We start from the raw sequence: 13,330 nt of genomic DNA, 5'->3' as shown, positions 1-13,330 counted from the left end.
TTGTATTTTTAGTAGAGATGGGGTTTCACCATGCTGGCCAGGCTGGTCTTGAACTCCTGACTTCAGGTGATCCGCCCACCTCGGCCTCCCAAAGTGCTGGGATTTTAGGCGTGAGCCACTGCACCTGGCCCTTAAATGAACATTTAACTTGACCTCTGTGTGAAAGACTTTCTAAATATAAAACCTTAAGAGGGAAATCTCAAGGAAAACTATTGATAGTTTACATATTTGCAACATTTTAGGTGGGATACAGATGTGTGAGAAGAGATTTTTCTCCATCCTGCCATCCCTATCCACAGATTAGATTAAGTTCTGAATTATTCCATAGCCAAGGTTATAGAAACTCAATGGAACTGAAATGACACAGAGAACAGAAGCAGATGTATTATGTCTTGTCATATCAGAGTGCCTAATGGAAAGGGTACATCTGCAGTGATTCTGTGTGAATAAGAGAGGATAATGCCAGATTGCAGAAGCTAATTTCATGATGCACCGCAGTTATTTTATATTTGGTACTTGCATCCCTGTTTAGAAACAACTTACAGAAATAATTCTTGCCCTTAAAGGGAAATATTTATGGACATCCATCTAGGTCCCTTTTTCTCTCAAGCTAAATGTAATGTCAGCAAAGCCACATTCTTATTCCCAGGGTTTGGGCATTGTAGGGAGCAGAGTCCCTAAGCAATGCCTGTGTTTCTAGTTCATTGACATCCCTGAACGCCTTCTCTATGGTAGCTTTAGGGCTGTATATCAGAAACATCCACAACACTTAAATGCAAATCTGAAACTGGATAGAGATCTTTGTCATAAATATGCCAAAATTTTAATATTGTAAGTATATAAAGAGTCTTAAAGATCAATAAGAAAAATATCAGACCCTAATAGTAAAATGGGAAAAGAATATCAACTGACATTTCTAGAAGTACAAAGTACAGGCAAGTATGAAAAAGGTCCATCCTTCCCAGCAAAAGAAAGGCAAAATAAAATGGCAGATTCTTTTTTCAACCTGTCCAAATTAGCAAAGATATAGTAGTGTTGATAAGGATGAACTGAGATAGAGACATTTTCATTTACCAGCATTGGGAGTGTAAGTTGGTAACACCTGCTAGAAAGCAATTTAGTAATGAATATGAAGAACATTGAGTAATTTTTTTTTTTTTTTTTTTGAGATGGAGTTTCGCTTTTGTTGCCCAGGCTGGAGTGCAATGGCGCGATCTCGGCTCACTGCAACCTCCGCCTCCTGGGTTCAAGTGATTCTCCTGCCTCAGCCTCCTGAGTAGCTGAGATTACAGGCACCCACCACCACGCCTGGCTAATTTTTGTATTTTTAGTAGAGACAGGGTTTCACCATGTCAGTCAGGCTGGTCTTGAACTCCTGACCTCAGGTGATCCACCCACCTTGGCCTCCCAAAGCGCTTGGATTACAGGCATGAGCCACTGTGCCCAGCCGAGTAATGTTTTAAACAAAACAATTTTTGAACAAAGCTAATTACTCTTGATTAAGAACCTACTACAAGGAAATAGAGATATACACAAAAATTTGTGTGTCCCACTCAGATCATGCCAGACGTAAGGCCTACCTTAAATGTCCAATGTGCAGGATATCAAATTTATATTTTAATATGGAAAATGCAGTGTATCATTCCATTAAAGGGAAAAAGGCAGGAGACTGTATATGCAAATATAAGTCTAGATATTTTCCAAAAATTGCCACCTAAAAAAAAAGATTCATCTTATATTAAAGTCCTTCACACAGTCTCTTGTATGATGGGGTAATTTCTCAACAGCAAAGTACTGATTGAGGAGAACACAACAGCTGAAGTGATCTCAGACAGTGCTGGTATTGAGTGCGTATAGAGGTCACCTGATGAAAAAGGCAAAGAAATTGAATGTAGATTAAATATTCCTGGGATATGACCTCATAATTTCATGTCAGCTATTTTCAAGCCTTCTAAAGATCACTTGAAAAAACAAATCAGTAGGTGGATACACTTCAGCAAAAAAATAAGGGTTTTTTGTCTTTAAAGAAAGATAAGCCATAAAAAAGCAACAGATGTACAGTAAACTTGTGATTAGTATGCAAATGAAAGATCAGTCATTGACGTCATGAAAGTTTGCCTCTTTTAGTTTTTGTCTACCCATTCATTTCAGATTTAGGTATCCTTTCATTCCAACAGAGTCCATTTCTATTTATGGGTCTCCTCAGTACCTTTGATATTTTATTAGCCAGTTTTTATTACCATTACATAATGCAAAGCACATACTTTTTAAGGTTTGCCTTTGAAAATTAGAAAAAGCATATTTAAGAACATAAAAGTACAATTTTATTTATGTAATATATAGCATTTACTTTTATTGATAAAATGTTTTGAGTGTTCAGGTTGTTTGTTTTAATGAATGAATATAATTGAATTTTAGAACTGAAAAGGACCTAATCTCATCCTTTTACATCTGGAATCAAGTTGACAACCAGTCACTGAGTTAGGCCTAGAACACCAATCTCTTAACTCTTTAGTTGAATATATTTTCATGATACCATAATGTGTCAGTAGCTTAGCTTTTATATTGAATTTATTTTTCCGTAAGTGTTGAAAAGCCATAATGAAAGTAACTATTCCCCCTATTATTTGTGGTAAAAATCGCCATGTAAATGAATAATCTTTGCAGTAACAATTTATGAAACCTAATTTTTAATTTAGTCATTAATTTTAGACTATACATTAGTCACATTTTTTATCTATGAAAAAACTAACTCCTACAATTTCTCTTTTGGTTTTAGTTAACAAACACAATGCTTTATATCTAATTGTTGCATTTCAAAAATGTTTTGGTCTTTTTAAGGCTGGCTTGAGTGTTCGTAAAGTAAACAGACATGTAGATTTTCCACTTGTGCTCGATTTAGCACCATTCTGTTCTGCTACTTGTAAGGTACAGTATTTTAAGATATTTAATTGATTTATAAATTAATATGCTTGAAAGTATCCTATATATTATTAGACAATGCTTTTTCTAAAAAAAGAACTTCTCTTCTGAAAGGGAATTTTAATAGCCAGTGATTAAGTCAGTAATATGTGGAACATTTAATACATTGAATATGATTTTTGTCCTTTGGGAGACAAAGGAAAATTGAAAAGGCAAGGCATGAGGCATGATGGTTATGAAGGTCTAAGCTGTTTGTAAGTGCTACTGGAAGCTGATGGTTGCTGAGAGAAGTGAGGTTTTGTATCCTCGCTTGTTCCTTGCGAACTGTTTAATCAGTAGTAGTTTTGCCATTTGTGGAGTTCTGTATCTTTTGCAAATCAGCGTAGAAGTGAATTGTCTTTCGTGCCACTTCATGTGTACTACTGAGAGTAGTGTACTTGTCAGCGGAGTGTGATACTTCAAAACTGCTGCTACTTTAATAATTAGGTACAGAAAGCAGACTGGCTTATCGTTGCTTATTTTACATGTAAGAATTGTGTAGATGACTTGGTCTTCCTTGAAGGAAGCAGTTATGGGGTAACATATTGTCCTGTTCATGATTACTGGCTAGAAGTCTAGATTTTGTGGTATGTAATAGAATGCTTATTGAACTTAATACTTTCAGTACATTGATAATCAAAACAAAAAAATCTTAAATGCAATTTTTGGTTGAATTACAGTGTATCTGCTGTGGAATACCAGCACTATCTGTCAATTGTTAATACTCAGTATTCCTAGAATTTGATAATTGGTAAATAATAATGAAATTTAACAATCTTTGTGTTAAATTTATGAAAACATATTTTTTAAAAGTACCTATTACAGAGAATTTCCAATATACACAAAAGCAAATAGAACAGTACTATGAACTTCTAGCACCCAGCCCCAAAACCTTACATCCATGGCCAGTCCTACCCTATCCACACACTAATTCACTTTCTTCTCTTTTATCATTTTCAAGCAAACATCAGGAATCATTTCACCTATAATATTTCACTATGTATCTCTAACAGATAAGAATTGCTCCCTCTACACTTTTTAACATAACCACAATATCATTTAATAATTCTGTCATATCACCTAGTGTTCATATTTTCAATTGTCTCATAAATGTGATTTTTAAAATGAATTAGTAACCAGATGAGGACTGGATCTATTGTTCATTTGTGCAATTTTTTATTTTCACTTTTTGGAATTTCTTTTAAAATTTAATTTTGTTTAATAATTACATATTTATATAGGCCCAAAGTCAAATGTACCTAAATAAGGTAAATTAAAAGATACCTGGCTTTTCTCCATGTCATTCTACCTGTTTGCTCCTTCCCCTTATAGGTAACCATTTTAAAAATTATGGCTTATTCTTTTATAATTTTTTTTTAAATATAAGCAGATAGGCATGTATATTTTCATCTCCCCTCTTAAATAATGGTAGCTGACACTATGTATCCTTTTTTCTGCCTTACTCTTAACATTATATCCTAGAGCTTATTTCATAGCAGCATTTAGAGATAGTCTACACTCCATTTTTCAAGCAGCATAATACTCTATTGTGTGGATGCATTATAGTTTATTCAACCAGTCCCCAATTTATAGACATTTTAATTCGTGTTTTGATATTACAGATAATCCTGCAATTAAAATAGTGTGGTACATGTCTTTTGACATTTTGCCCATGTATTTATGGGATCAAATCCTAGAAAAAGGATTAATGAATCCAAGAGTAATACATACACAACTTAGCCTGATAACATGAAGTATCCCTGCATAGGCCAGGCGCAGTGGCTTACGCCTGTAATCCCAGCACTTTGGGAGGCCGAGGCAGGTGGATCACCTGAGGTCAAGAGTTTGAGACCAGCCTGTCCAACAAGGTAAAACCCTGTTTCTACTAAAAATACAAAAATTAGCTGGATGTGGTGACAGATGCCTGTAATCCCAGCTACTTGGGAAGGTGAGGCAGGAGAATTTCTTGAACCTGGGTGGCGGAGGTTGCAGTGAGCTGAGATCACGCCATTGCACTCTAGCCTGGGTGACAGAGCGAGACTCCAACTCAAAAAAAAGAGAGAGAGAAAAAAAGAAACATTCCTACATAGGGATTGTACCCTTTGCATTCTCATATGCAATATGTGTGAGTGCTCTTTTCCCCACAAATCAGCCAACAGAGAACCATGTTAAGGTTTTTCAATTTTGCCAGTCTAATAAGTATGGAAAGTATCTCAGTTTTACTATGCATTTTTCTTATGTTAAGCAGATATACATTTACTTACTTTTCCTTACAACAGTATTTAACAAATATTACTAATTTGGGTTTTTTTCTTTGTTTAAAAGAATGTAAGCATGGGAGATAAAGTTCTCTACGGTCTCTACGGCATAGTGGAACATAGTGGCTCAATGAGAGAAGGCCACTACACTGCTTATGTGAAAGTGAGAACACCCTCCAGGAAATTATCAGAACATACCACTAAGAAGAAAAATGTGCCTGGTATGCCATCCTAAATTTATTTTATTCTTAAAAACAAATGAATGTGTGCTTCCTTTTCTAGGAGAGCTAAGTTATTATTTCATAGATGCCTCTAGTGGATTTGCTTGCTTGCTTTATTTTATTTTAACTTGATTGATTGATTGAGACAGAGTCTCAGTCATCCAAGCTGGAGTGCAGTGGCACAATCGTGGCTCACTGCAACCTCTGTCTCCTGGGTTCAAGTGATTCTTATGCCTCAGCCTCCCGAATAGCTGAGATTACAGGCACGTGCTACCACACGTGACTAATTTTTTATATTTTTAGTAGAGACGGGGTTTTGCCGTGTTGGCCAGGCTGGCCTCAAACTCCTGACCTCAAGTGATTTGCCCGCCTCAGCCTCCCAAAGTGCTGGGATTACAGGTGTAAGCCACCATGCCCAGCCTCAACTGGATTCACCTTAAGTGAGAATTCCCTCTAAGAGTGCCTAGAAAATCTCAAATATTATGAAGACTGTACCCTTCTAGATCATATGAGATGACATGGTATTTTAAGGTACTGAGTCATTATGTATTATAGTGGAGTAGCATTTTATTTAACAATACCAAAAGTTTTTGAAGCCATACCAGATTGTCAGAAGAGTTGGAGTTGAAAATTTGCTGGCTTTGTTTATGGATCATCCAACTAACTTTGCTTTTTTTGTTTTGTTTTTGAAATGAGGTCTCACTTCGTCACCCAGGCTGGATTGCAGTAGCACGATCTCGGCTCACTGCAACCTTTGCCTTCCAGGTTCAAGCGATTCTCCTGCCTCAGCCTCCCAAGTACCTGGGACTCCAGGCGCCTGCCACCACACCCAGCTAATGTCTTTTTTTTTAATTAGAGATGGGGTTTCATCATGTTGGCCGGGTTGGTCTCAAACTCCTGACCTCAAGTGATCTACCCACCTCAGCCTCCCAAGTGCTGGGATTACAGGCATGAGCCACTGCGCTGGGCCAGACAGCATTATTAATATTATCCCTATAATATTAATGCTTTGAAAGAATTTGTTCTAATGAGAACACATGGACACAGGGAGGGGAACATCACACACTGGGCCTGTCCAGGGGTGGGCAGCTAGGGGAGGGATAGCATTAGGAGAAATACCTAATGTAGATGACAGGTTGATGGGTGCAGCAAACCACCATGGCACATGTATACCTATGTAACAAACCTGCACGTTCTACACAGGTATCCCAGAACTTAAAAATATAATTAAAAAAAAAAAAAGAATTCGTTCTTTTTGGAAAATGCTTAACCCAAGAAAAAACAGACTTCTCAGGTAAAATTTGGCATTAGATAGAGTTTGTAATGAATATGTTATTTGTAATTTAGAGTAAGAACCTAAAGCATACTTACTTTAAAATTGTACTTCTTTTTGTTTTGCTAGGTTTGAAAGAGGCCGATAGTGAATCAGCAGGCCAGTGGGTCCATGTTAGTGACACTTACGTACAGGTGGTTCCAGAATCAAGAGCGCTTAGTGCACAAGCCTACCTTCTTTTCTATGAAAGAGTATTATAACTATTAATGGTAATGATTATTTAGGTCATTTGTTTTTGAATGCCGCAGTGATAACTGTAATATATAACGTGCCTTTGTAGTCTTCCCTCTTCTGTAGGAATAGCATGTTCCTCAAATGGTCCTGAACTTTTTCACCATTTTGGTGAACACTTTTAAAGTAAATTTACTCAGTGCTTTAAAATTCATAGTCTTAAAATAAATGTGAATTTTGTTTCCAGGTATTTATTCTGGGATACAAAAACCTCCCAGAATTTATAGTAGGAAAGGAAACCCCTTTATGATGTGGCTTATTATTACAAGCATTCAGAAATGATGCTGGCTAAGTCAAATCATTCCTTGAGACAGTGTTTCCTAAATGTAATGCCACCTTCCTGAACTCTCACATATTCCGTATCATGATTATTTTTAAAAATATATTTTTAGCCTTTTGTAACCCTAGTCTTGTTTTGAGCATCATATTCCATGTTTTATCTGCATTTATATTTTTATAATAAATATTAAAATAAAACTATTAAAAATTGTTTATCCACGTACCACTTAACTTAAAATCATCTCAGGGCCATCCAGTGGTATATGTGTACTACCATTTAGGAAACTGCTATAACACATAATTTCATGAAGTAACACCTAATATGGTGTAGTTCCCTGGTCATATTTTATACAATTCAACCATATAAAAGGGTGTCACTGTAATTTCAGTAGTGTGGGTTTACAAATAATCTGTTGGTTAGCTTATTACTTTGAGGTTTTGAAAAACTAGAAATATATTGAGGCATTTCATAAACATATCTCTTGCACCCTCTTCATGGTGGAGTTAAGGATAACTTGCAAGTGGTTGGCCAAGGCCAAATATAGATGATTTTAACATTTAGAATTGGCAATTAGAAGTTGATAATCCATATAGGACCATAGGATAGCTTTGAAATATAAATTACCAAATTATATTTGTAAATGATAGAGAATTATATTCTTAACAGAAAAATACATACTTTTTTTACTTCTTGTAAATACTAAACAGAGTTTTGGGGTTTTGAAATCACTTTGTCTTCAGCAAGCATCATTAATAAGTTCAGGTGAATTTAGCTTTATTTTAATGGGGCATTAAGCTGGCATTTTTTATTTTCTTTTTAAATAATTAAATAACAGCAAAAATATCATTTTTCCCCTCTAGAATACAAATTTTTGAGCTGTCAAAACTTGGCATGAAGAATATTACTATTACTTAGGCTTAAATATCAAAAAATAATGGCTACTTCAGTGTCATATTGTTGAAATAGAAACAAAACTGCATGGTTCAAGCATCCTAATCATTAGTGCCAATGAATGATAGTGCAGGCAAGTGCCGGGTAAATGCCTAGTCCCACTTTATTCTCCTCCTGGGAAGAAAGGATAAGAATAGTGGCTGCAGATAATATATGGAAATATTTAATCAAGACTGACTGTCTTAAACACATAAGCATATATAATGTTATCAAGGTTACCAGTGCTGCCTTTTGATATATGGATGAACATAACTGTGATTAAAGATAGTAATAGTATACAAAATGCAGAGCTTAAAAATGTCATTGCATAAATTCTATTTTTAAGATGTTGAAACATTAGTAGTGTTTTTCTTGATTTTTAACAGTGAAATAATCAAGAAATATGTCTTTAAGTTAATCTGCAAAGTCAAGCTGTGTTCTGTAAAAGGTATTTTACAGCATTTTCTGTTTAACTGTAATCCGTTATCAATGAAGATCTCAGTACCAGAGCAGTGAATTTTTTGAAAAATATTGAATGTCTTTATTCAAGTCAGCCATCTTGGTAAGAGCAGTTTTCATCCCCCCACTGCCCAAATGTAAATATAGATCACCTAATTTTTCTTACAGAAAGATACTGTTAAGAGGCATGCACTTTTCATCGGATGGTCACTTGTTTCTTGTTTCAAAGACAAATATTTGGATAGATACCCATACTTGCTATGAGTCAGTCACAGTGCTGACACTATTTTAATATCATTTAAAATGGAAAGATGTACATAGATTTTTGACATTATTCCAGAAGTAACATGCAAGTAAGATATTTTTATTGTCATTTTCTTCATGTTAAATGAGCTACTTCTGAAATCTATTTTTTTATGGCCTAGAGTTTATGAGTGCTTTTTCCTTGTCTTCTGAAAATGGAATAAATTTGATTTTTGATACTTAAGAATTTCCTAAAGATAGTTTTTGTAACAGAGAAAGCATGTTAAATTATACATGGGTCTACATTAAAATTTTTGTTTTTATTTTGAGTATTTCCAAAGCACATTTGCAGGGATAGTAAATGTATATAGTAGCAAGTCTACTATAACAATAGTTTCTGGATCACCTCAGGAAACAGTATAAATAATAATGTTTACTTATCATCAACATAACTACCATAGTGTTTGAATGAATTAAAGTTTCACTAGCTTTATTTAGAAACTGGTTTACCCCAGCTTCCCATTTTTTTTCCAAATATAAAATGATAAAATATTGATTATGTGCCAATATTGTGTCATTTAATGTTCTTAAAACTTGTGAAGACCACCTTTTTAGGTAGCTGAGTAGAGCGATAGTTGGTATCAATTTATTAGCCAGGCATGGTGGCTCATGCTGTTGGGAGGCTGAGTGGGGAAGATGCTTGAGCCCAGGAGGTCAAGGTGCAGTGAGCCATTGATCACACCACTGCACTCCTGCAGAGTGACGGAGTGAGACCCTGTCTCAAAAATAAATAAAAAGAAGACAGTTGGTATCAAAGAATAGTTGATGCCTGTTCTCTTATTTTAAATGTACCAACAGAGCTATTTTACTGTATTTAATAGTTCTTAGCTTCCATGTGTGATGATTTTAATCAGTGATTTTATGCAATAGCTGAATAAAATTTTCTGAAGATTAAGCTGTGAAATGTATCAACCCTCATCTAATTTTTGTAGTACAAAATGACATCCTGATTCCTTTTAAAAATTCATGTTTGTAATTTATTTTTCTGCATGTATTGATCAAATAAGCCTAAACCAAATATGTGCAATAAAATTGAGCCTTTAGATAGTATCTAGTGCATTGTGAAAAAAGATTATTTCTAGATATTTATGATGTTTTTGTTTATGTAGAAATCATGAACTCAAATCTGTTTAAAAGATGACTATATTTTCAATTTTGAGTAATAAATTTATATTATTCCTACTGTTTTTTTTCTTTTGCCATGTTTCTAGAAAATAGCTGTGTAACTTATTGAGCGTTATTTTGGTGTTACTGTATGAAACATGCATAATAAATATTTTTATTTATCTCATGTTACAAGATTGGTCCTGGAATTTTCGCAGTTTACGTTATTGACAATGTTTTATCAACAATGTATTTGCTTATGTCTTAGTCCACCCAGGCTGCTATAATAAAATACCATAAACTAGGTGGTGTATTAACAAAAATTTATTTCTCAACAGTTCTGGGGGCTGGGAAGTTCAAGATCAAGGTGCCAGTAGACTTGGGGTCTGGTAAGGGCCCACTTCTGTTCATAAAGACAGCACTTTCTTGCTGTGTCCTCACATGGGAAAAGTACAAGGCATCTCTGTGGGTCCCTTTTCTTGCAGCCCATTCATGAGGGTTCCATCCTCATGACCTAATCACTTCCCAAAGGCCCTATCTCCAAATACCATCACATTGGGGATTTGTGAATGTTGTAGGGGACATAAACCTTCAGTTCATAGCAGCTTTCTCAGCTATATTCAAAATACCCTACATCTTTTAGAAATTCTCTATTTCAAAACAAAATAGCTTATGGGCCACTTTCACTCAGATTTCAGTATCTACCAAGGATGATCATCTTCCTTTCAGGGGTTTCTTAAAAGGTGTATTACTTAGACAGGATAATTATTAAGTCAAGGGTAAGGTCTTGCACCAGCAATTAAGAAATATTTTGCCTACTCATTTGTGTCTAAACTTCTTCCAGGTCATGAAGCTCTTTGAGATTATGATGAAAGTTAGAGACTATCTTTTATTTGTTTTGTCATTTAGTAAGTATTTGTTAGGCCAGGCACGGTGGCTCATGCCTGTAATCCCAGCACTTTGGGTGGCCAAGGTGGGCAGATCACCTGAGACCAGGAGTTCGAGACCAGCCTGGCCAACATGACAAAACCCCATCTCTACTAAAAATACAAAAATTAGCTGGGCATGGTGGCACACACCTGTAATCCCAGCTACTTGGGAGGCTGAGGCAGGAGAATCGCTTGAACCCTGGAGGCAGAGGTTGCAGTGAGCCAAGATCGTACCACTGTACTCCAGCCTGGGTGACAGAGTGTCTAAAAAAAAAAAAGTATTTGTTGAATACCTGTTGCGTGGTAGGTACTACGGATACAGCAGTCAACATAAGAGCCAGAAATCTAAGAGGTGAGGAAATACACATTCTAAGAATGTAAGGAAAATTTATGTTAATGGTAATGATATGGAGAAAAATCAAGCAATATGGACTCCCTATGAAGTCATGCAGAAATTAAGGTACAGGGGATGAAGATATCCTAGAGATAAAAGGCATGGTGATATTAGTACTGATATTCCCGAAAGAGAAAGCTGAATGTTGTAGGAAGGATGGGGTTTTAATTCTGGGGCCTTCTCTTCTGGCAATATAGAGACTGAGAAAGGAAGTTTTAACATCTGTATGTTCCCAGAAAAATGTATCTCCCTAATTCTTGTATGTAATTTCGAAGATTCATGGACACTTCTGAAGCCATTTCATACGTATTTTAAATTGCACCCAAGAAGAATGATCTGAGATGTTTGAATTCCCATATGTATTAGGATAGGCTGAGTTGTGCTGCAGTACAACCCCAAATCCCACTGACTTAACACAAAAGTTATTTCTGGCACATCCGAAGTTCACTGTGAGTCTGCACAATCTGCAAAGGCAACTGATCTCCAACTGGCGATTCTGGTAATCCAAGCTGATTCAGTCTGTGGCTGTACCATTTCAATATGAGGTCTCCCCATTGTGGCAGAAAAATACAGCATTAAAAGATCTTGCACCAGCAATTAAGTTATTCATCTTGGATGTGTCTCTGACAACTCATTGGCCAGCAGTAATCATATGACCCTGCCTAAATGCAAGGAAAGATGGGTAGGAAAGAGTCCCCCATGGGCTTAACAAAAAAAGGAGAATGGGATATGTGAATTTAACAGAAGTCTCTACCACAATCCATGCCTCTGGTCACCAAATAGTTTTTTTTTTTTTTTTCCTTTATACACATAGAACACAGTGACTCCTAAGGGACAGGGCCCAAAAGTCCCATCAAGGTAGTTTTATCCTCCAAGACCAGGCTCTCTGGAAGTGCTATATCAGATTTGGATGTTTGCTCCTACTGTTCTGGAGACCCAGGAACCAAAAGGACATGTTCTGTTTTCCATATACTTAATGTACAGTGGTGGAACTGTATCTGCAATAAACATTCTGAATGGGGAAGAAGAATGGGAGATACAGTTAGGATTCCTAAGTCTGGGTATGGTGTATATTCATGATTAGGGTTCTTTTCTATCTCCTAGGAAGAATTCCCTTATTTATTGTTCTCCATGACTCTAGAGTCCAACCTCTGGGAGTTGTTTTTTTTTTTTTAATCTTCATGGCTACATCTGAACAGCTACTGAGGGATATATATGCTAACTTTGGGAGTTGCACAGCTTTTTTGAGACCATTTCTTAGATGACTGGGGACTGTAATTTCTCTTACTTTGGAATAGCCACAAATTGTTTTAGCCAAGGTTTGTGAGTGTTTTTAATACAATTCTTAAAATTTTAGTAGGCTTCTCATCTGTAGATAGATTCATATGCCAGCAACCATACCAGAGTTTTTGTCACATAGTTCTTGGGTTTGCTATATTTCTTTGTTTTCCTGCCCCCACACTTCACTTTATGGCAATTACTTACAAGATTTTATGAGAGAGACATACTATACTCTTTGTTTGTTTTGAGACAGTCTTGCTCTGTCACCCAGGCTAGAGTGCAGTGGTGTGATCTCCACTCACTGCAACCTCTGCCTCCCAGGTTCAAGCGATTCTCCTGCCTCAAGCTCCTGAGTAGCTGGGATTACAGGTGCCCGCCACCATGCTGGGCTAATTTTTGTATTTTTAGCAGAGGAGATTTCACCATGTTGGCCAGGCTGGTCTTGAACTCCCGATCTCAAGTGATCCACCTGCCTCGGCCTCCAAAGTGCTGGGATTACAGGTGCGAGCCACTACACTCGGCTGGGAAAGACATATTCGTAATTACATTTTCACCCTCAGGCTTTTTTTTCCCCCCAAGAGGAAAAAACGAAGGTTCCACATCTTTAATCCATTGAAAATTTTTCCAAAATGGATATAAGGTTTAC

The 13,330-nt window shown here is 36.3% G+C and overlaps 1 protein-coding gene across 2 annotated transcripts in view; it reads left to right on the top strand.

Annotated features, from left to right (window-relative positions):
* Positions 1 to 10,384, top strand: part of USP45 (ubiquitin specific peptidase 45) — an 85,953-nt gene extending 75,569 nt beyond the window's left edge. Inside the window, exons 16-18 of one of the 2 annotated variants that reach the window (XM_032155669.2) lie at positions 2,842 to 2,928; positions 5,287 to 5,440; positions 6,843 to 10,384. In XM_032155669.2, coding sequence (XP_032011560.1) covers positions 2,842 to 2,928; positions 5,287 to 5,440; positions 6,843 to 6,973 — 372 coding nt within the window. In that variant the 3' untranslated portion in view covers positions 6,974 to 10,384. The remainder of the gene's footprint in view (positions 1 to 2,841; positions 2,929 to 5,286; positions 5,441 to 6,842) is intronic. The other variant, XM_058435424.1, reaches the window with a different exon arrangement.
* The last annotated feature ends 2,946 nt before the right edge of the window (positions 10,385 to 13,330 follow it).

Source organism: Hylobates moloch, unplaced genomic scaffold (genome assembly GCF_009828535.3).
Source record: "Hylobates moloch isolate HMO894 unplaced genomic scaffold, HMol_V3 SCAFFOLD_2, whole genome shotgun sequence".
Lineage (NCBI taxonomy): Eukaryota > Metazoa > Chordata > Mammalia > Primates > Hylobatidae > Hylobates > Hylobates moloch.
The sequence above is the reverse complement of the archived record's forward strand: the minus strand, read 5'-3'. Positions and strand labels throughout refer to the sequence as shown.